At 36.0% G+C, this 21,601-nt stretch overlaps 1 protein-coding gene across 9 annotated transcripts in view; it reads left to right on the top strand.

Moving 5' to 3' along the window:
• Positions 1-21,601, top strand: part of Cep112 (centrosomal protein 112) — a 350,634-nt gene that overhangs the window by 37,499 nt on the left and 291,534 nt on the right. For 7 of the 9 annotated variants that reach the window (XR_016538284.1, XM_090349880.1, XM_090349881.1 and 4 more), the window contains exons 7-8: positions 14,874-14,918; positions 15,172-15,249. The exons of the other annotated variants lie outside the window; for them this stretch is intronic. Coding sequence is in view for 6 of the 7 variants with exons in the window: in XM_090349880.1 (XP_090206006.1) it covers positions 14,874-14,918; positions 15,172-15,249 (123 nt within the window). In the remaining variant the exon portion in view is untranslated. The remainder of the gene's footprint in view (positions 1-14,873; positions 14,919-15,171; positions 15,250-21,601) is intronic. 9 annotated transcript variants of the gene reach the window in all.

The following is a 21,601-nucleotide window of genomic DNA, read 5'->3' as shown; positions in this document are numbered from 1 at the left end:
ATGCAAAGTAGAGAACACTCAACATATATACATATTTATTTTCTTAATGAACTTTATAGAATTAATGTAGACCATATTATAAATGATGTCTTACATATAATATGAATATTTATAAATTTATAAGAAATCTATAAATGTGACCATTAGTGGTAGCATTCAATTTTTGTATAGATATTCCATAATTTAAATATTCTGGTATTTTTGAGCATATACGAAAAGTAATGTGACAGAATTTCTTACTAAAATCCTTTCCCTTGATTGCTTTTTTAAAAATTTAATTTTACTGTAAAGATGATGTACAGAGGGTGTGTTACAGTTATATAAGTAAGGTAATGTGTTCATTTTTTGTTGAACATTTTTTTTTTTTTTTTGCCAGTCCTGGGCTTGGGCTCGGGCTCAGGGCCTGAGCTTTGTCCTTGGGTTTTCTCAAGACTAGAGCTCTACCACTTGAGCCTCAGCACCACTTCCGACTTTTGTCTTTGTATGTGGTACTGTGGAATCGAACCTGGTCTTCATGCATGATAGGCAAGCACTCTACCACTAGAACAAACTCCCAGCCCTTGTTGAACATTTTGTTTGAACATTTTTTGTTACCCCCGTCCCTCGCTTTTTTCCCATTTTCTTTTCCACCTTATTCCCTTCCCAAGTTGTAAAGTTCATTTATAGCTTAGTATCTTGTATCACTGTTGCATTAGTTCATCATTTTTTTGACTTTCTAGGGGTATATTACATCATTTATACCTTCCAGAAGGTTTATACAAGTTTTAACCAACAATAGATCAGTTGTTTATTTCTGACTTATTTACTTAGAGTAAGTCTTATTATTTTGAAAAACATGCTCCCTTTTTTAATTAATTATTGTCTTTAGTGAAAGCAATGCTTTAGGAAAATTGGCTTATTGGTATTGTAAATGTTATAGTGAAGGTGAGTAGAATAAAGAAAGGAGACCAATTATCTTTTGGGGGGATAAATATATTTTTATTGTTATTATAAGGGCCATGTACAAAGGGTTACAGTTACATAAGTAAGGTAAAGAGTATATTTCTTTTTTTTTTTTGCCAGTCCTAGCTTTGAACTCAGGGCCTGAGGCACTGTCCTTGGGCTTTCTCAAGGCTAGAGCTCTACCACTTGAGCCACAGCACCACTTCTAGCTTTTTCTATGTATGTGGAACCGAGGAATCGAACCTGAGTCTTTGTGCAAACCTACCACTAGGCCAAACTCCTGTCCTAGAGTACATTTTTAGACATTGCCATCCCTTCCTTCACTCTCTGTTTATCTCTCCTGACCCCACCCACAAGTTGTATAGTTAATTTTCAACATAGGGTACAGCAATTATCATTGCTGCATGTGTTTACCCTTGTCCCTCTATTTCTGTGCTCCCCTTATTCTCCCCAAGGCATATGAAAGTACAAGCAAGAAGATAAAAATAACAACAAAGAAAAAAAATCTTTCTTCCAGTTTCTAGAGTTCATTTCATTTTTTTGGGTGGGCCAGCCCTGGGGCTTGAACTCAGGGCTTGAGCACTATTCTTGGAGGCTTTCTCAAGTCTAGAGCTCTACCACTTGAGCCACAGCACCATTTCTGGCTTTTTTCTATGTATGTGGTACCGAGGAATTGAACCTGGGTCTTCATGCAGGCTAAGCAAACAGTCTACCACTAGGCTAAACTCCTGGCCCCTCTAGAGTTCATTTCAATAAATATTTTATAGGATCAGAGACACTTTGGCTTTGCGCCTTTGTGTGCCTCCTCTAAGAACATCCTCCTTTGGCCTTACTGTGTGTGAATGCCTAATGTCTTGGATTATTAATCATGTCCTGGATAATTAATCATAAATAATTATATTTCTGGTGGACTTTTTATGTGACTGCTGTAAAGATGGAAAGGGCACAAAGGAAAATCCTTGTAAAGAATGCTCATTGAGTGATTGGAAGGCTAAACTCAAGGGGTCCTAAAGATTTGCTTCTGTACATATGAACTGTCTCACTGTTACATGTCAAGGTATAGAATCTATTTGAACAGCTTCAAGTTTTATATTAAAGAGATGCTAAAATTAATCACAAAATTCAAATCCTAGAGCTTTGTGAGATTTAAGGTTTAGTGGTGTATTTTATAACTCTACTGCTTGAAGTGGTGGCAGGATGCAAGCTCAGTTTTTGCAGAGGGCAGACAGGAGGGCTGACAGGGAAAGTGCAGAGTGGGATGACTGGCTTATTGGTGGGTACCAGTAGAAGGCTGGGAAATGGGTAGGAGGAGTAAGCAGTGTAGGTTTCCCATTAGGTGTATGCTAGTAAAAGAGAAGAGAGATGTAGAATTGACTAGGGGGTGGATATTACGTTAAAAGAAAAACGTTTTGGTGTTTGAAGGTGTAGGGGAAAGTTGCTTTTGGAGGGTGGAAGAGGGGTGCAGGAAACACCACAGAAGGACAAATTTCTTTTGCCAGAGAGCAACATCAAAGGGAAAAATAAAATTGTGTAGCTATCCTTTCAAATTTGCCTTTGCCCTTAGCCATTTGAAACTTTTGATGTACATTTCTTAGTACTTAGAGTACTTTTCACCATTATTTAACTGTTCAGAGGCTTAAATCTTTCCTTCATATAATAAAACTAAAACTATTTACAATATTTTGTTTTTAAAGCTTTAAAAGTAGGACTGTTTGGATTTTGTTGGATTTGTGTTGTTGAATGAATACATTAGCAATGTAATTGCACTTACCATGTATGTACATTAATCAGCTAAATGACATCTGTTTATCAGAGTAAAATAGCATTAGAGTGAGATGAGTTTTTATATGAAATGCCTCTTTCCTTTTTTTCTTTGAAAAACTGGTTTAGTTAGAGCTAATTTGTGTGTTCTAGACTGATGGTTCTTTTTTTTTTTTTTTCTTTTTTTTGCCAGTCCTGGGCTTGAGCTCAGGGCCTGAGCACTGTCCTTGGACTTTCTCAAGGCTAGAGCTCTACCACTTGAGCCTCAGCACCACTTCTGACTTTTTTCTATGTATGTGGTACCGAGGAATCGAACCCGGGTCTTCATGCATGCTAGGCAAGCACTTTAACCACTAGGCCAAACTCCCGGCCCCACTGATGGTTCTTTTTAATAATACTTCTGGCATCATTGTCTCATTCTGAGACATTTAAATTATCTAGTATTTGTTAACATTTAAAATGTATGTCCTTTCTTTTCTAAAAGTATGTTAAAAGTTTTAGGGATATATATATATATATATAATTCAACTAGATACTTTTTTTACCCTCTATTTTTCATAGTCTTGATTTCCTCAACCTTTAGCTTCTTGCTTTCTTTATAGTTTTTGAGTATATTTTGTGTGTGACTCTCCTAAGTACTGGACTGAATTTCGGTGCTGTGTATATTTGCTGTTTTTAAGTTAATTTGAGGGATTAAGTAGGTGGAGGTTGTAGAATATTCTTTCTTGATTCAGTGACTCAGATCACTGTGAAACATGGTGGATATACCCATTAACAAAAAAAAAACAAAACAAAACCCTTCAAGGTTGCCTAAAATCTTAGCTACGCAGGAGGGTAAGATTTGAGAATCATGGTTCAAAGCCAGCCCAGGCTAGAAAGTCCGTGAAATTATTATCAGTAATAAATTGATAATAAAAAAAACAGCAGATAGTGGACCTGTGGTTCAAGTGGTAGGGTGCTAGGCTTGAAAAGAGTTCAGAGGCAACACCCAAGCCCTAAGTTCGGGTCCTACAACAGGCACAAAAGACAACAGCAGAAAACCTTTAAAGTTATGTTCATTTGATTTTTCAAGTTTTAAGTCCTATTATTTATTTTATAATTATAAGAAAATTACTTTATAGCTTATGTTATTAATATAAAACTTCAAGATGTACATAGGAAAAATAGAAAGTCTTTGATGTTAACCTACACTATAAATGACCTATAGCTTTCTTTACTTTATAGTCCTCTGGTTTTCAAGTCACAGAAAAAATATCAATAAATACTTCTTTCTGGCATCTAGAATGTGTGTGTGAATTTTCTTTTAGAAATGGATGCAGAACCTTGACAATCAATGAAAGCCCTGGTCCTGAGACAAATTAGTTATTCAGCCCCCTTTTTCTATTTTATATGTATCAAAATGGATGGGAAAAATTAATTCTCTAGTTCAGTGAAAAGCTCCATTGCATAAAGCCTTTGAATTGCAGCACTACAAAGCCATGGTCATTTGCTGATGGATAGTTTTAAACTAATATGAAAATCACTATTGTTACTGTTATGTTATAATTGATACTTATTCTGAGACGTTGCTTATACAGATTTTGTTTCTTTCTCTTTTCCTTTACTTTCATCTTTTCTTTCTCTTCCTTGTGTATTCTATTGTAATTTTATGAAAGGATAAATAAGGGCAATATAATTTATTTGTCAATGGAGTGCTTTGTGGTATAATTAGTTGGGATATTTCTTGTAAATCAGCATGTAATGTCAGCTGTTTCATACAGTTTTATTTGGCAATATGATGTTTTTCCATTTGGTTTAGGAACCTATTTCATACTATGCAATAATCTTGGGGAGAAATCAAATTGAACATGTTGTTATTTTATACTTTTGCCTGTGGCTTTCCACAAATGAATAAATGTAAGAGAATTTGTAAGTAGAACAAAGTCATCTAAATGAAAAGAGTTACAGAGACGGTTTACATATAAAACTATGTTTTGGTAAGGCAAATGCTCACTTTGTTTAGAGGATAAAAGTGCCTGGAAATAGCTACTCAAAATGTTAGCAGATAATTTCAGTGTGGTTAAAGCATGAATGCTTATTTTCTTAACATTTCATGTTTAAAAATTTTAGATTTAGTATTTATTACTCATAAAAACAAAGTCATACAGGTATGTTTAACATTTTCCTAAAGGTTTCATTTTCGAAATGAAACTATATTCAGAGCCTTACTTGAGAAATGGCACATATTTCTTTTGGAAGTGAGTGTAAACTTCCATTTCTGTTCTTTATAGTGTAACTGAATACTCCTATAACTGAAAACTGTGGATAGAATGTGAAAAATACTCACCTGGGTACAGTAATATCTGACTGACTTGGAAAGAAAACATGAGGAAAAGACTAGTACAGCTGCAGAGAGGTTCCTTGCTGGCTGTTGTGGCTTTTTTCTTTTCGAACTTCCCTCTTTGACTCCAAAGTAGATCAAATTGTTAGATTGTACAGTAAGCTTTGATGGCAAGAAGGCAAAAGGAGCTCATCATTTTTGCTGAGGACTAGGCAAAAGCCTGAAAGAGTGTGAGGAGAACAGGCATGATCCATCAGCTTCATAATATTTCTTTTTTTAATTAAAAAAATGACATTTTTCTGCCAAAGAAAAAAAGAGTGTGAGGAGCATGCTTTCTTTTTTCCTTTCCTAGATTTGCCCTTTGGCCAGTTCCATTGCTATACTATACTGTGCTGCAGCAGCAGTAGTTTGGTCCTTTCTGTCTGGATTATGCAGAGAACAATAGCAGGTATTTTTTTTTGTAAAATTTACCTTTCTTTTACCACTTTGCCCTCTGATTACGGGAGACTCAAATGATGGCAGAGTGGGAGAGGGATGCCCATTTCTCTGTGTATGAAATAGCTTAAGCCACAGCCTTGTTCCAAGGCATGCATTTTTGCTACACAGCCAAAAATTGTAATAGTATTAGAAAACCGACTTGTGTTAAAGAGACTTACTAGCCCTAGATCACCTCCTCAGTGACACCTCTGAGGACAGACTGGAATAACATGGTGAAAGCCATCCACAGAAGGAGAGATGAGACTTTTAGGCATATTTGAATTATGTTGATTGCCCAGTGAAACAAAGCAAACTATAAGCATTAACAATTTCCAGAGCCTTATAACTTAATAATGATTATAGTTCCTCAGGTAAAGTTGTTAAGTGAGATCAGTAAAAGAAATTATTTGAAAAATATACAAATACTTGGAAATTAAGTAACACACTCCCAAATAAACCAGAGGTTTAAAAAAGTCTTAAAGGAAATTAGAAACTATTTTGACTGAATTATGATATAACAGCATATCAAAATTTGTGAAATTCAGCCAAAGCAGAATTTCAATGGAAATTTGTAGTATTAAATATGATACAAAAGAAGAGTTTTATCATTGATTGGCACCATGAGGAACACCATGGTCTGGTTTTCTAGCTAAACAAGTATAATTAGTTAAAAAAGAAAAACAGTAAACCCCCAGTAAAACCACTAAACGGATTTGGGAATTGTGCCAACGGTTTATTTAGACTTAAGTGAAAATAGTTATTCAAGTAAATCATCTACAAGATGGTAGAGGTTGATGGAAGGACTGGCATTGATTGAAATGGATTGTACTCAAAAACGACATGTTCAGTGGAAATCTCTTTGTACAGTTACTTAAATATAATTAAAAATCATATAAAATAAATAAATGAGGGCCAGATACTAATGGCTCATGCCTGTAATCTTAGCTGCTCAGGAGGCTGATATTTGAGGATCGAGGTTTTTAAGCCAGCCCAGTCAGGAAAGTCCATGAGACTTATCTGCAGTTTAGCCACCAGAAAACTGGAAGTGGAGCTGTGCCTTGAGGGCTAGCCTTGTGCAAAAGAGCTCAGAGACAGTACCCAGGCCCTGAATTCAAGCCTCAGGACTGGGGGGGAGGGGTCAGAATGAAAATCAACTACAGTTTATAAGAATAACAAATATCTTTGTCTCCTGAGTCATGATGTACTTTCACTTTCTTGTGTCTTTCTGGATCACTTTTATGAAGTTCCATATTCACTGAGTGTAGCTAAGAAGATAGGAGAGACAGTCTTTCTCTTGAGCTTCCATCAAGGGATATTCTTCTGAGTTAAACCGGCTAAATTTCTGGTGAATGTAGCTGGGTGTTAGTGGTAGGGATCCTTTTCTCAAATCATTCTCATATTTAAAGGACAGAGGCTCCATGTAGACACAGCAGGTAGAGGATACTACAGTTAATGATTGTCCTCAATTGTTTAGAGGGCAGATACCACATCAAGGGTGGAAAGCCAACAAGAATAGAGGGTTCTAACTCTACACAGTATGCAGAGAAATGGGTCAGATTTCTTGCATCAGGGTTAGGCTGTCCAGGGGAACAGTGGTATTAGAAGCTCTTTGTAGGACTGTTAGGAACAGCATATTGGGGGCATTCAAGTATGAGGCTGACCCAGAAAACAATGGAGATTTTGATGGAAAACCTGACATAATGTGGACTGGAAGATAATGCACAGAAACAGTTTTGAAGACAGCTCTGCTAAAATTAGTTATCATTTTAGGATGATTATGTATGACCCAGGTCAAAACCCATGAAGAATTGAAATCCATCTTCCCATTGTGAGAAAATAAACTGTTCTGAGAGCCAAGTCACTTAAGTGAACAACTAAATAATAGTAGAGAGGGGAGGGAAGAATCAATATTTATGTTGCTAAACTACAAAACATACAGTTTTCAAGGAAAACATACAAGACAAAGGACTACTCAGGAGGCTGAGATCTGGGGATCATGGTTCAAAGCCATGGGCTGTAAAGTCTGTGAGATTCTTATCCCCAAGTAACCACCAGAAAACCAGAAATAGCACTGTGGCTCAAGGGGTATGGTGGTAGCCTTGAGCTGAAGAGCTCAGGGACAATGCCCAGACCCAGAGTTCAAGTCCCACAGCTGACCAAAAAAAAAAAAAAAAGACAGAAAGAAACAGGAATGTGTGACCCATATCCAAGAAAAACTCGGGCAACCGAATCTGTCTTTGAGAGGATCCAGAGGCCAGGTTTAAAACAAAGACTTCAAAGCAGACATTATAAAAGTTCAAAGAACTAATAGAAATCATGTACAAAGAAATAAAAGAAACCATTATGATCATCAAATAAAAATAGAGAATATAAAAAAGGAGAATTTATAAAGAAGAGCCACATGGAAATTTCTGTATTAAACAATACAACAGCTGGAATAAAACCTTTTTTATTGGTGCTCAACAGTAGATGTGAACTGGCAGAAGAAAGAATCAGTGACTTTGAAGATAAATTGGTGGAGAGTATATTAGCTGAATAACAGAAAGCAACTGGAATGAAAATATGGACCATAATTAAGTGTACCCATAGATGCTGTATGATAGCACAGGAATGAGAGGAAAGGCAGAAAGGATCAGAAATATATTTGAAAATATGTAATATCTGAAAACACTTTGAAATTTGATGGAAAAATTGATCTACGTATCCAGAAAAAAATTAGTGAACTCTTAGTTCCAGGTTAGAATTAACACAAAGATATTTGTACATAGAAACATTGTGCTAAAAACATTGAAACACAGCATGTTTAAAACAGCAGTAAAGAAAGACCTAAGTCATTTATCAAAACTATCAAGAAACTGGAGAAAGAAAAGCAAATCAAAACCAGTGCAAGCAGATGAAAGAAGTAATAGAGATTAAAAGTGAATATAGAAAAGCAATAGTGAACACCAATGAAACCAGCAGTTGAATCTATAAAGGTTGAATAAAATCAGTGCATTTTTAGCTATACTGATGAAGAATAATATTAGTGAGTTTGCTAATATCAAAAAGGAAATAGGATACCATTATAAACCTATTTTACTTAGAATAAGTAGTTACTGTGAATTACCTATGGGTTTAACTTTGATAATGTAGATTAAAGGGACAATCTATCAGAACTCAGATAATCTAAATATCCTTGTATCTATTAAATAGACTGAACTTGTAGTTAAAATGACTCTCAATAAGAAAACCTCTAGGCCTAGAAGGTTTAACTGACACATTTAGACAAGACTCTAATCTCAAAATAGTAGCTTCTTCTAGAAGACAGGAGAAGGTATCATTTCCCACATTATGAGATCAGACACTAGAGAAAATATTTAGTGATCCTGTATTTGGCAAAGGTTGCTGTTGTTTGTATGTTTTGATAGTCCTGGAGATTGAACTCAGGGCCTGGGCACTGTCCAGGATACTTTTTGCACAAGGCTAGCGCTCTGCCACTTGGGCCACAGTGCTACTTCTGGCTTTTTTTCTGTGTATGTGGTATGGAGGAATCGAACCCAGGGCTTCGTGCAGGCTAGGCAAGCACTTTACCACTACGCCATACTTCCAGCCCCAAAGGTTTTTTTTTTTTCTTTTCTTTTTTTTTTTTTTGCCAGTCCTGGGCTTGAGCTCGGGACCTGAGCACTGTCCTTGGACTTTCTCAAGGCTAGAGCTCTACCACTTGAGCCTCAGCACCACTTCCAGCTTTTTTCTGTGTATGTGATACTGAGGAATCGAACCCGGTCTTCGTGCATGATAGGCAAGCACTCTACCACTAGGCCAAAATCCTGGCTCCCCCAGCAAAGGTTTTAATCAGATACAATTTAAAAAAAAATTTTTTTTTAAAGTATTGAATTTGGGCATGGTGGCTCATGCCTGTTAATCCTAGCTACTCAGGAGGTTGAGATCTGAGGATCACGGTTCAAAGCCGGCCTGGCCACTAAAGTCTGTGAGACTCTTATCTCCAATTAACCACTAAAAACTGGAAGTGACCCTGTGGTCCAAGGAGTAAGGTGGTAGCCTTGAGCTGAAGAGCTCAGGGACAATGCCCAGGCCCAGAGTTCAAGGCCCAAGCCTGATAAAAAAAAAAAAAGTTTTGAGATTAGCAAAATTACTACAGTAACATTCTATTTTGTGTTACAGTGATTTTTAAAAGTGAAAAAGTATACTTAGAGAACATTGATCAAGTAAGAAATGGTTTATGAATTTATAGTCTTTTCACAGTCATAGGGTATTTGTAAAGCTGATCTAATTAAGAAATTGGCATCAAAAGAATAGTTCTCCTTCTGTTTTTACCTGAAAAAAATTAAACAGAAAAGCAACTACTTCCAAATAGTTGTGTGTACAATAGTAACTAAGACCAAATGTAGACTTTAATGAACATTGATGAACTTTGCTTAAAAAAAAACTGTCAGATGTGTCCCTAGTGAAACTCAGGATCAAAGGTCCTTATTTAACTTAAATGAAATTTAAAAAAGAAAACAAAACAAACAAAAACTAAGCCTAAACAAAGCCAAAACAGAAATAATAAAAATTGTCACCAACCCATTGGAACAGATCAATGAAATGAACAGAAGCTGGATTGTGACAAAGAACAAGATGAGAAATTCTTTGCTGCCTTCAGTGTAATTTAAAAACAATAGAGATGATGAGAACAGTGTAAATTTTGAAGGAGATCCTAACAATAGATATGGAGATTAACTGTCAAAGACAAATAATGGTTTATTCCTATAATATAACAAGAATTGGGAAACATTAAAAGTTTCACAGAAATAGCTACATTTGTATCCTTTATCCTCCTATTGTCTTACATTGAAATTACATTTTCCTTGCTCCTCTGTTCTTCTGGTGAGGAATGTGGAAAGTAGTCTTCCCATATGACTTGTTGAGACTTGTGAGGTCAGCCTGGTATAGCAGATGCTTGTGTAAGTGTAGCTAAGACAAGCTGCCAGGTTGCCAGTTCACAGAATTGTGAGCTAAATAATGTCATTGCAGTTTGAAGCCATGAAATTTTGGTGTGATTTGTTCTGAAGGAAAAAACGTATTCCTTTTACCTTGCCACTTTTCCTAAGTATTTATACCAATGTCCATTCTCATCAGTAGTGTATACCTTGCTCTATTTCCTTTTCAAACTTGATCCTCCCACTTCATTTTTTAAAAATTATAATTAGAAAATTATCCTTAATTTTTTAAAAATTCAGGACCCGTGTTTGCTATACAGGTGCTCACTACTGAGCCACAACTTTGGCCATTGGGGGGGTGCACTAGTTATTTTTGAGATTAGGGTCTCACTTCTTTCTGCAGATATGCACCTAGGTTGTGGTATGCTTATACATTTACCATCATAGCTTGGATGATAGGCACATACCACCATGTCCAGCCTCTTCCAGGCAGATCAAATCTCTTGGAATTTTTGTTTGGCTAGCATTGTAGATCTCTTAATCATAGCCTTTCCTGAAACTGGGATAACAGGTAAATGTTACTGGCCCCAGTTATTGGTTGAGCTCTCCTATATATGTCCAGGATGGTTTGGTTCTGAGGTCTTTCTGATCTCAGCTATCCAAGTAGTTAGGAATATAGATGTGAGTTGCTAGTGCCCAGCTCAAATACTAGTCATTCTTGATAGTGGTTGGTAACATTGTTTTATGTACTTCTAATGTTTGTTTTTCTGAGTAGTAATGATGCCTTCTAATAAGCCTATGAATCAGACACTATGCCTGTTTCTACTTTGTTTTTTTGGCTTATTGGCATCTTTATGTCATTGGACTATGTTTTTGAGTCTGTATAATTACACTCACTCAATGTTTGTTGAAATATTTTTGGTAAATTAGTGAATAATACTTTTAAGGAATATTTTTGTGGGTAAGCATGTTTTAAGTCCTTAAAACAGTTTGACAAAAGCCATATAACAGTGATTGTTGTCCTTAATGTCCTTATCTCTCATCTCTTTTGCTGTCCCTTGGTTATCTCATATTGTTACAGTATTTTACCTTGTTATCTGATATATTGTGTATATGCATATTTGGTTATTTGAAATCGGATAGGGAAGGGGGGAAAACTAGATGAGGGGCGGGGGTGGGAGGAGGGAAATGGGGACCAAGACATGAGAAAGGGTATCAATGTTTGTGAAGCAATGTACCTTCTATCTGGTGAATATAATGTAACCCTTCAATTAATTACAATAAAAATATATGAAAAATGAAAATAAAATAAATACACAAATTGAAAAAAACATAGTTTGAATCACAGTAGGCAGTTTGAATCAGTAGGCTTTATATTCACTATGAAGTGAGTGGTGGTTATTCTTGTGACTGATGCTGTGATTTAAAACATTTATTTTAATTGTGTTGCTAGTAACATGTTGTTTGATAATGTCCTTTCTCTAGGACAATTCTCCTATCAGATAAAGTGCCTCTACATTTTCTGGAAACATAGAGCCTCTTTAGTTGTTCAACATTAGTCTATCAGGGAGTATTATTGCTCATCGCTGTTTGACCAAATCCTACTTTGAAAACACAAGTGGACAGAAAACACTTGTAGTCAAACAAGCTTGTTAAAAAACTTTTAAAAATGTCTAAATAAGTTTTCATTTGTGTTCACATTTCTACATTCATGTCTAGCTTATATTTTTATTTGTTTTATTGTTGCAACTTTGCTCCCTTTTAAAATTTGCAAATATGTAACAATCACATGATTGCAATTTAATTATTTTGGTTTTTTCCTTCTATATAACATTTTCATGGATGTCAATGTTTCACATAAGTCTTTTTTATGTTCCGTTTTGGACATTCTTTATTGTGGTGTACTTCTTGAGGTATTGTAAGAGAACAAGAAGTGTTCTAAAAGAGCATGAAAAAAGCCCATGTTAAGACTGTTTACAGATTGCTTCAAGTCTGTTACTTGTGGATTACAAAGTGGAAACATTCAACTTCAAAGCACATCTGGCTGTTGTTACAAAATCAGAAAATAGATTGCTTATTTTCCCCCAATAGACTGAAGAACAGCTTTACTATGAATAATTCCCATTGCATATTGAAAGTGGCTATAAGAAAACTCACTGTATTGTAAGTGGTCAACAACAACAAAATATCGATACTAGTTTATTGTTTGTTGTTGCTATGAAAAATTTGAATGGACAGTTTTTTCTTTTCTTTTATTCAGCTTGGAAAATAAGGAAATTCATAATAATAGCATGACCTTAAGTTCTTCATTTAATGGCTTTAAAGATGAAGGGAATGGAATAGGAGTTACTTCTGCATAGTTGAAATGCTACATTGTAATTAGTTAAACCAGTATTTTATTCCCTTTTATAAATGTAGGACTAAGTAAAAATAAATCACAGATGGCTTTCTTGACTTTTGGTAAATTCTAAACTTAATTGGAGCTTAAGCATCTTTGAAAATTCTTGTTTCTTCTTCCTTTTTTTCCTTCCCTCATATTTAATTCTGTTTTAAGCATTAGAGTTTTATGGACTTTCAAATTTGTGTGTTTTTGAAGTACTTTCTGTATTGGTTTTCTGCATTCTGAAAATATATCTTTCATATCTATACCTTCAGACAATAATTACTGTTGGCTGCACTTTGCCACCTAGAAAAATTGGTGTCTCTGAGGTAGGCATTAGTGGCTCAGACTTATCCTTATAGCATATAAATTAGGAGAATTATAGTTTGAGGCCAGCCCAGGAAAAAAGTTTGTTAAACCCCCATATCAAGTGATAGCTGATCACAGTGATACATAACTGTTATTCCAGCTAACTGGGATGCTGAGATCGGAAGGATCATGATTCCAAGCCATCCTGGTCAAAAAAGTTCCAAAGATGCTGTCTCAACAGAAAAAGCTGGACAGAGTATGTTCCTGTCATCCCAACTGTGACAGAAAGTATAGATAGGAAGATACCCTCCAGTCCATCTAGTCGAAAAGGGAGATCCTACCTCATAAATAACAGGGGCAGCCAATCATTGGTAATCATATCTGTAATCCTAGCTTCTTAGGAGGCAAGGATCTGAGGATTGAGGCTCACAGCCAGCTGGAAGAAAAGTCTATGAGACTTACTTCTAATTAACCACCCAAAAGGCAGAAATGGAACAGTGGCTTAAGTGACAGAGCACTAGTCTTTATCTAAAAAGCTCAGGGACATCTCCCAGGACCTGATTTCACGTTCCAGAACCAGCATACACACACGCATGAGCATACACACATGCATGCACATATGAACATACACATGCACATACCTCCCAAAACTAGTCTTCATTAGATGTTATTCTAAGTACTGTGGATACAAATATGAGAAGAGGTCATCCTTGTATTCATTCTTTCCAATGACAGATGGGAACACTTAAAGCATTGTACAGAGATTATATAGAAACTTAGAGGACACAAGCAGTTGGTAGGAGGATGGAACCAGACATAATTTTCTTTCTTTTTTCTCTGTCCTTAAAATCTTCCCCTCTGTCTGTCCTTCCTTCTCTCTCCCTCTCTCCCTTCCTCCTTTCTCTGTCATTTCTTCTTCATCAATACTGTTTCACACTGGGTTGGATGTTAAGGATAGACTGGTAAATAGGGCAGTCGTGGTGTTTCTAGATGGATACTAGACCAAAAAAAGGGATAAGCACCCAGGGAAGGACTAGAGTAGTAGGAACTAGGTTTCAAAGCAGATCATTCCTCATCAGTAAGTGTTGAAGAATTTGTGAGAAGGAGTTCACCATTTCCAGAGTCAAGTATGGGAGACAGTGTTATAGTTTCAAAATAAAACAGATTGTTTTGGACCATTGAGTATGTTGGAGGATTGAAGAACCTGGAGAAAAAAATAACTGCAGAGGGCATCTCAAGGAAAACTTGCATTCTCATTTCTATAATAGGGGTATGTGGAAGATTATGATCCAATTATGTGTAGGAGTATAATGATTCAACTAATGCTTGAAGCACAAATAGAGTTCAACACATTAAAAAACACATAAACAACAGAAGCAGAGTGGTATAAGAAGACTTACATTCCAGAAATTAAGTCATCCTGAATTTTAAGTGTATGAAATTTGAGTATGAGAAATAATGGGAAGTGAAGTACATTGTGCACATGTATGGAAATGTGATGTTAAAGTCTTTCAACACTAACATATGCAAGAAAAGAAGATGAAACTGTATAGTTAGGTGGTGAGAATATTGTTAAATATATTTATGCATGCAGGGGGTTTACTTTAAAATTTGTTAGAGGCTCATTAAAATGTACAATACTCATTCTAGAAACTGAACCAAATATTAAGACATGTCAAAAACATTTACATTTAGAAGTTTAATGTTATACTTCATTAAATAATTGAAATTCCAAAATTAATGCACCTTTTAAAAAAATTTTCAGATAGAAAATCCTCGATATCTGAGACAGAAGCCGCTACTACCTCTGGTAGGTGAGAATTTCATTCACGTTTTCCTAAGGAGAGGCAATTTTACATAAAATACTAAGTTTTTGCAGAAAATAATATATCAACACAGCAAGAAGTATAGTAGGATTTTTTTATTCCTGTCACTTGGAAACAATTATTCCCCAATTTTCCCCCAGTGTTTTGGTGTGAGTTTCAGATATTTTTAGTAGTTTATTTTTGTGTTGAAGATCAATAAGGCCTGAAAAAAATACTGCCTCCTCCTTCATTCTACAGATGACCCCTAAGTTCAGCCTGAAAAAGTCCACCAGTCTCCATGATGACCATTTTCTGTCTCGGATGCATGAGAAGGAGGTAAGATGGACATTTTCTGATGTAATTTATAGTCAACACAGATTTTAATATTTTGTGAAATAAGCCAGGTGTGGTGTGGCTCACGCCTCTAATCCTAGCTATTCAGGAGGCTAAGATCTGGCACTAAAGTCTATGAGACTCTTATCTCCAATTAACCACCAGAAAAATGGAAGTGGTGCTGTGGCTCAAGGTGTAAGGCAGTAGTCTTGAACTAAAGAGCTCAGGGACAATGTCCAGGCCCAGAGTTCAAGTTGACAAAAAAGAAATAGATAGTGAAATAGGAATTTGGGGAATCTAGGTAGAATAGTGACACATAATAGGAAAATGTTGTCATTAGTAAAAACAAAATCATACTGCAGGTTAGGGAAGGTTTGTCACTTCAATATTTTAATTCCATTTCCATTCTGTTTGTCCTTTAACTCCATTAGTATATTAAGCAGGGATGTTCTGAAGGACTCTCTTGAATTTTAAATCCTGATAGCTAGAGAACAGGGGTTTGGGGAGGAAGTTTTTAGAACCAATATTTTTAATTTCAGAGACTTTCAGCTCAGTATTCCTGTAATTTGTCTTTTTAGTCTCACCCACTATTTATGTTTATTATTGTTTTTGTTTTTGTTTTGTTTTGTGTGTGTTTTTTGTAGTATTGCACTTGCTAAGCAGATATAAAACTTCTAGCCTGTTTTTAAATAAAGAATTTATTAACATTGATTTTTACATCATATTTCAAATGATGTATTTAGCAAACAAGCATTCAAGAAGAGAATCTCTGTATACAGTCACTGGCACTTAAATTTTAGAACATAATTAAACGTAGGCTGAGGGTTTGTATTTCAAATATACATATTAATCTATATAATAAAACATTAGGTCTATAAAGTCATAAACTTCTAACCTTTTTTAAAACCCTGATTGTTTTTGCAATAGTATGTCAGCTTTTGCCTGGGTTGGCCTGGAGAGTGATCCTCCTATTTATTCTTCCCCTTACACATAGGATGACAGGAATGTGTTGATTGATGGACAGCAGCCATTCATTGAGTTGGGAATCTTAAGATCTTTATTTTTGCCCAGGCTGGCCTTGAAGCATGATCTTCCTGGTCTCTTCTTCCCAGTTAACTAGGATTAGAGATGTGATCCACTGGCTTGCTTATTATTCTTACTATTTTACCAGTTAAATTGACTTGCTAAATAAAGCTCCTCTGTTGTTGATAAATGACAATAATATGCTTTTTGTGAGCAGAGTATTTGCGATTTACTGTCAGCTATAATCAGATACACAATTTTGTTATAACCTTTATTTTCTATAATGTGTAAACATCAAAAGCATTGTACCTTTGAATGAAAAGCACTCTACTAGCCACCATCCATTCTGCCTCTGTGAGCTCAATTATTTTTGTTTCTACATGAAAGTTAGAACATGTAGTATTTGCCGGCCGCAGTGGCTCACGCCTGTAATCCTAGCTACTCAGGAGGCTGAGATCTGAGGATCAAGGGTCAAAGCCAGCCCAGGCACAAAAGGACCTGAGACTCTGATCTCCAATTAACCCCTAGAAAATGGGGAATGGGGCTTGGCTCAAGGGTAAGGTGGTAGCCTTGAGTTGAAGAGCTCAGGGACAGCACCCAGGCTGAGTTCAAGCCCCATGACCCTCCAAAAAATGGAAAAAAAAAAAGAACATGTAATATAGTATTTGCCTTTCTGTGTTTGGCTTGTTTCACTTAGCATTGTATTTCCTTTTTCCATCCATGATGTTACAAATGATGGAATTTCTTTCTTTGTAAAGGCTAAATAGTACACCATTAAGTACATGCACCATTTTTTTCTTTTTCTGTTCATGCATTGATGATTATGTGGGTTAATTCTATAATGTGGCTATTTTGAATACTCTTGCAGTAAAGATAGTTGTACAGACATCTGTTTAACAAATCTCTTAGATAATACACAGAAGTGGGAAATGGTAATTATACTTTAGTTTCTTGAGGAACTTACAGTTTTCCATAATGACTGTCTTATGTTACATTCCCATTAGTAATATATAAGCTTCCCTTTCCTCCACCTCCATATCAACACTTTTCATTTGACTTTTTGGTCATAGCCATTCTGACAGCTTTGAGCTGTTATCTTTTGGTGCTTTTTGTCCCTAAAGGGTGAGTTTATTTTAAAGTTATTTGTATGAATATATGTGTGTATACAGACATGTAAATATACATATATATGTATGCATTTTATATAGACATGTTACTTTACATGTAATAGGCAGTTTATTGTTTAAAGAACAAAGATTCACATTTTAATGTTAAAATACCTTAAAATGCATACACTTTAAAAAAGCCAAATTAGCTGAGTGTATCTCACAACTAAGGTTTATCCCTTAAATATTCACATTTCACAAATTCCTTTGGAAATATAAAAGTGGGTAAAATAATTTACAGTTGACAGTGATTAAAAATCTGTCTTTGGAGGAGCAGATGAATGATATACAGAACACTCAGAGCTACATGCAACTAGCTGTTCATTCTTTGGGAGGTATGGTCTTTGGCTGCCACTGTAGTTTTATCTCAAGTGATTATTGATTGCATCAGTGATTATGTATTAAAATCAGATTATGAACATTCCTTCATTCTATTCTGTGATCAGCTTGGGCTTTTAGAGGATCAACATTTATGTGCTGCATCCCTTGCATGTGGGATATATGGTATCTTATACCCAAGAGCAGGGCAAACAGGAGCACACAGTATAACTGTTACAAGCAATCTTATTGCAGATATTTCCTTTGGTTCCTCCATGGGTCTGATTTAAAGCCACGTACTGGCTAGTGCATAAGAATATCCTCATACTAAAAAGTTGTGTGCCATTAGGCAGCCCTACCTATCCACTTCCCAGTGTGATCAGGCCCTGATCCTTACCATCCTAGCCACTCAGCCCTGCCATAGCTTTTCTGTGTTGCCTGCTATTAATACTGGATTATAAGCTTTTTTGATTGATGGTGCAATGACAACGTCTTCTTTTGATATTTACACTTATGACAGGCATGTTTTTCAATGTTTGTTGTATTTTAAACTTTATTTAACATGTGGATCTCTTATACCAAATAACTTGTCTTCATCATGATTTCTAAGAACAGTTTATATGTTAAGAAATTCAGGATGGGCATAGTGCCGTCCACTTAGAAGCCTAACTATATGCAATATAGAGACATTCTAAGCTCAAGGCCAGCCTGTGCAAAAAAGTGAGTGAGATTCTATTTCTATAAACAAGCTGGAATGGGTGGTTTTCACCTATATTCCCAGTTATGAGGTGGAGGTAGTACTGTTGTGGTCTAAAACCAGTCCTGTGCAAAAGCTCCATACACTGTCTGAAATGCGAAGTAAAAAGGGCTGAGGCCACAACTCGAGTGGGAGAATTGTACAGAACTTGCCTGGCAAGTGTGAGTTCAGCTGTATGTATTATTAATAAGAAGAAAGTTAGTTCTTTGCAGTTTAGCTTGCAAATATTTTCCTGTGTTTATATTGTTAGTTCAGTCTCAATAGACTATATAGACATTCTATATAGAAGTGTTTCTTTTCTTTCTTTTTCCTTTTTTTTTTGTCATTCATGGGGTTTGAACCCTGGGCCTGGGTACTGTCCCTGACTCTTCAGCTCAAGGCTAGTACTCCACCACTTTGAGCCACAGTGCCATTTCCCATTTTTCTGGTGTGTCATTGGAGATAAGAGTCTCATGGACTTTGCTGCTGGGGCTGGCTTTGAACTGTAATCCTTGGATCTGAGCCTCTTGAGTAACTAGGAGCCTCTCCCTCCTTTCCTCCCTCCCTCTCCTCCTCCTCCCCCTCCTCCTCCTCCTCCTCCTCCTCCTCCTCCTCCTCCTCCTCCTCCTCCTCCTCCTCCTCCTCCTTCTCTTTCCCTAGTTTGAACTTAGTTCCCTTACTTGTTTGGCAGGCACTTTTCCCTCTGAGCCAAATGTAGTTTTGGCTGGGATGCATGCCTTGGTGCCACCTACCTATGCTACGCTTACCCCTATAGCTAGGATAAGATATATGGTACCACGGCCAGATCTTACAGAGAAGTTATCTAGCCTCAACTCTAGTCCTCCCAATTTCAGCCTTTCAAGCAGCCAGGATTACAGGTATGAATCATTTTTACTAAGCAGAGGTATCCATCAGTTGGATGTATCCATCTTTCCTCTGTGGCTAGAGTTTGGTTGATTATTTCATCTTGTTCTTTGGTTTTGCAGTACTAATGAATATACTCAGAACTCTATGTTAGCTAAGTGTGCATTCAGTCAATTGAGCTATATCCCTGATCTGGCACTAGTTTTTGTATCATGCTTTTTTAAAACCTTATATGTCTTAAATTAAAAAAAAATCACTTGTGTTGTCGCTCTTAAATTTTTAAAAAACACTCATGTTGTCTCTTTTTATATCTGTTTCCATATTTAAATCTCAAGCCCATTTTATTTTTATTTCTCTTGGTTCTTTTTATGACATTGTTGGCAATCTAGGTTAGCCACTTAAGACAGAAAATGAGAATTTAGGAGGACGTGGTGGTGTTTATAATAAAGGGTGTAGTAACTGTAAGAGAGACGTGGGTAATATGGAATTTTATCAGATTTCAGAGTTCACCTGTGTCATAAAGCATTCAGTAAAGTAATTCTATTAAAATTTAGAGTCTTCCTGGGTGCAGTGGCTCATGCCCGTAATCTTAGCTATTTAGGAGGCTGTGGTATGAGGATCACAGTACAAAACTAGCCCAGGCACTAAAGACTATGAGACTCTTATCTTCAATTAACCACTAGAAAACTGGGAGTGGTGCTGTGGCTCAATGGGTAGGGTAGTAGCCTTGTGCTGAAGAATTCAGGGACAGTACCCAGGCCCAGAGTTCAAGCCCTACGATCAATAAAAAAAATTTAGAGTCTTCAAATATGTAACACTGAAAAATCAAACTTTATAATTACAGCAGTTTATAAGCACAATTTCTACTTTTTCACAACTTCCATTTTAAAATCATTATTGCAAGAAAAATATGTTACATGGATAATCAGAGATGTTTACAGTATTTTATCAGAGCTAAATAACCTCGCTGCTTTTGTTTTGATGGCTGAAAATTCACGTATAAAATGTTTTAAGAGGTTCTTTCATATTTTCAATTTATTTTGGACATCGTGAGAAAACATATGTTCCGTGACTATGATCCTTTATTTTAACATTAGCCTATCATTCATAGACATCTTGGACTAGTTTGTCCTGTAATTGCTAACACATTTTCTCTGACGTCCACATCACAGAATTAGGGCACAGTGAGCATCTTTCAGCTGTTTTTATTTATTTATTTATAATCTAAGGGGAAAACTCACAGGAAATGAAAGAGTGGCTAATACAATAAAAAGATACCAGTTTTTAGATCAGTCAACAATTTTCAGAGAACAGATGGTAGAAATGGTTGTTTTTGTGAGTTAAAACAGAAAATTTCTTTTGAATATTACCTCTACCCAGTGACTAAAAGAGAATGTTCCTTTTTTTCTTATATGGACTGCCTACTTGTGTTTTATTTTGAATTGGGATCTCACTCTGTAGCTCAAGTTGGCCTTGAAATCAAAGATTTTCCTGCTCCTGCTTTCTGATTTCTGAATTCTGAGCATTTGCCACAGATACTGACTTCTAACCATATTTCTTTTCTAATAAATCTGCCAGTTAAGTATATAATTTAAATAAATCCAGGAAAAGATAACTTTGTAACTAGTTGATTCAATAAATAAGAGAACTAGATTATACAATCTCTATGAAATAACTAATTTTGCTACATACTATGTTATAAAATTTTAGAAGTAACTATACAGAGAAATTCCATTATAAATACAATCCTGGCAAGAACCGAATCATTACCATATCCTAGATTTTGATGAGTTACTGGGAAGATGTATCTGAATAGAAGCAGCCTTTCATCACATTGCACTTGTAGCATGTGAAGTGCCCAGTACAGGTGCTGATGTAGTAAGAAATGGGCAGAAGAGATTTTCAAGTACAGAAGCAAATAAACACTAAGGCATGCAGAAAAGTATAACAAAGCAAAACTAACTCAGCATGTAATATTATTGTTTATGACATATAAACTACATATGCATATGGTGTATGAACAATTTTTTTTCCAGTCCTGGGGCTTGAACTCAGGACCTGAACACTGTCCTTGGGCTTTCTTCAAGGCTAGAGTTCTATCACTTAGGCCACAGCACCACTTCTGGCTTTTCTTTGTATGTGGTACCAAGGAACCAAACCTGGGTCTTTGTGCATGTTAGGTAAGCACTCTACCACTAGGCCAAACTCCTGGCACACAATTTTTTTCATATATTTTTTATTGTAATTA

The sequence above is a fragment of the Megascapheus bottae genome, chromosome 17, assembly GCF_031878675.1.
Source record: "Megascapheus bottae isolate mThoBot1 chromosome 17, mThoBot2.hap1, whole genome shotgun sequence".
NCBI classification, from domain to species: Eukaryota; Metazoa; Chordata; class Mammalia; order Rodentia; family Geomyidae; genus Megascapheus; species Megascapheus bottae.
This window is presented reverse-complemented; position numbering and strand designations above follow the sequence as displayed.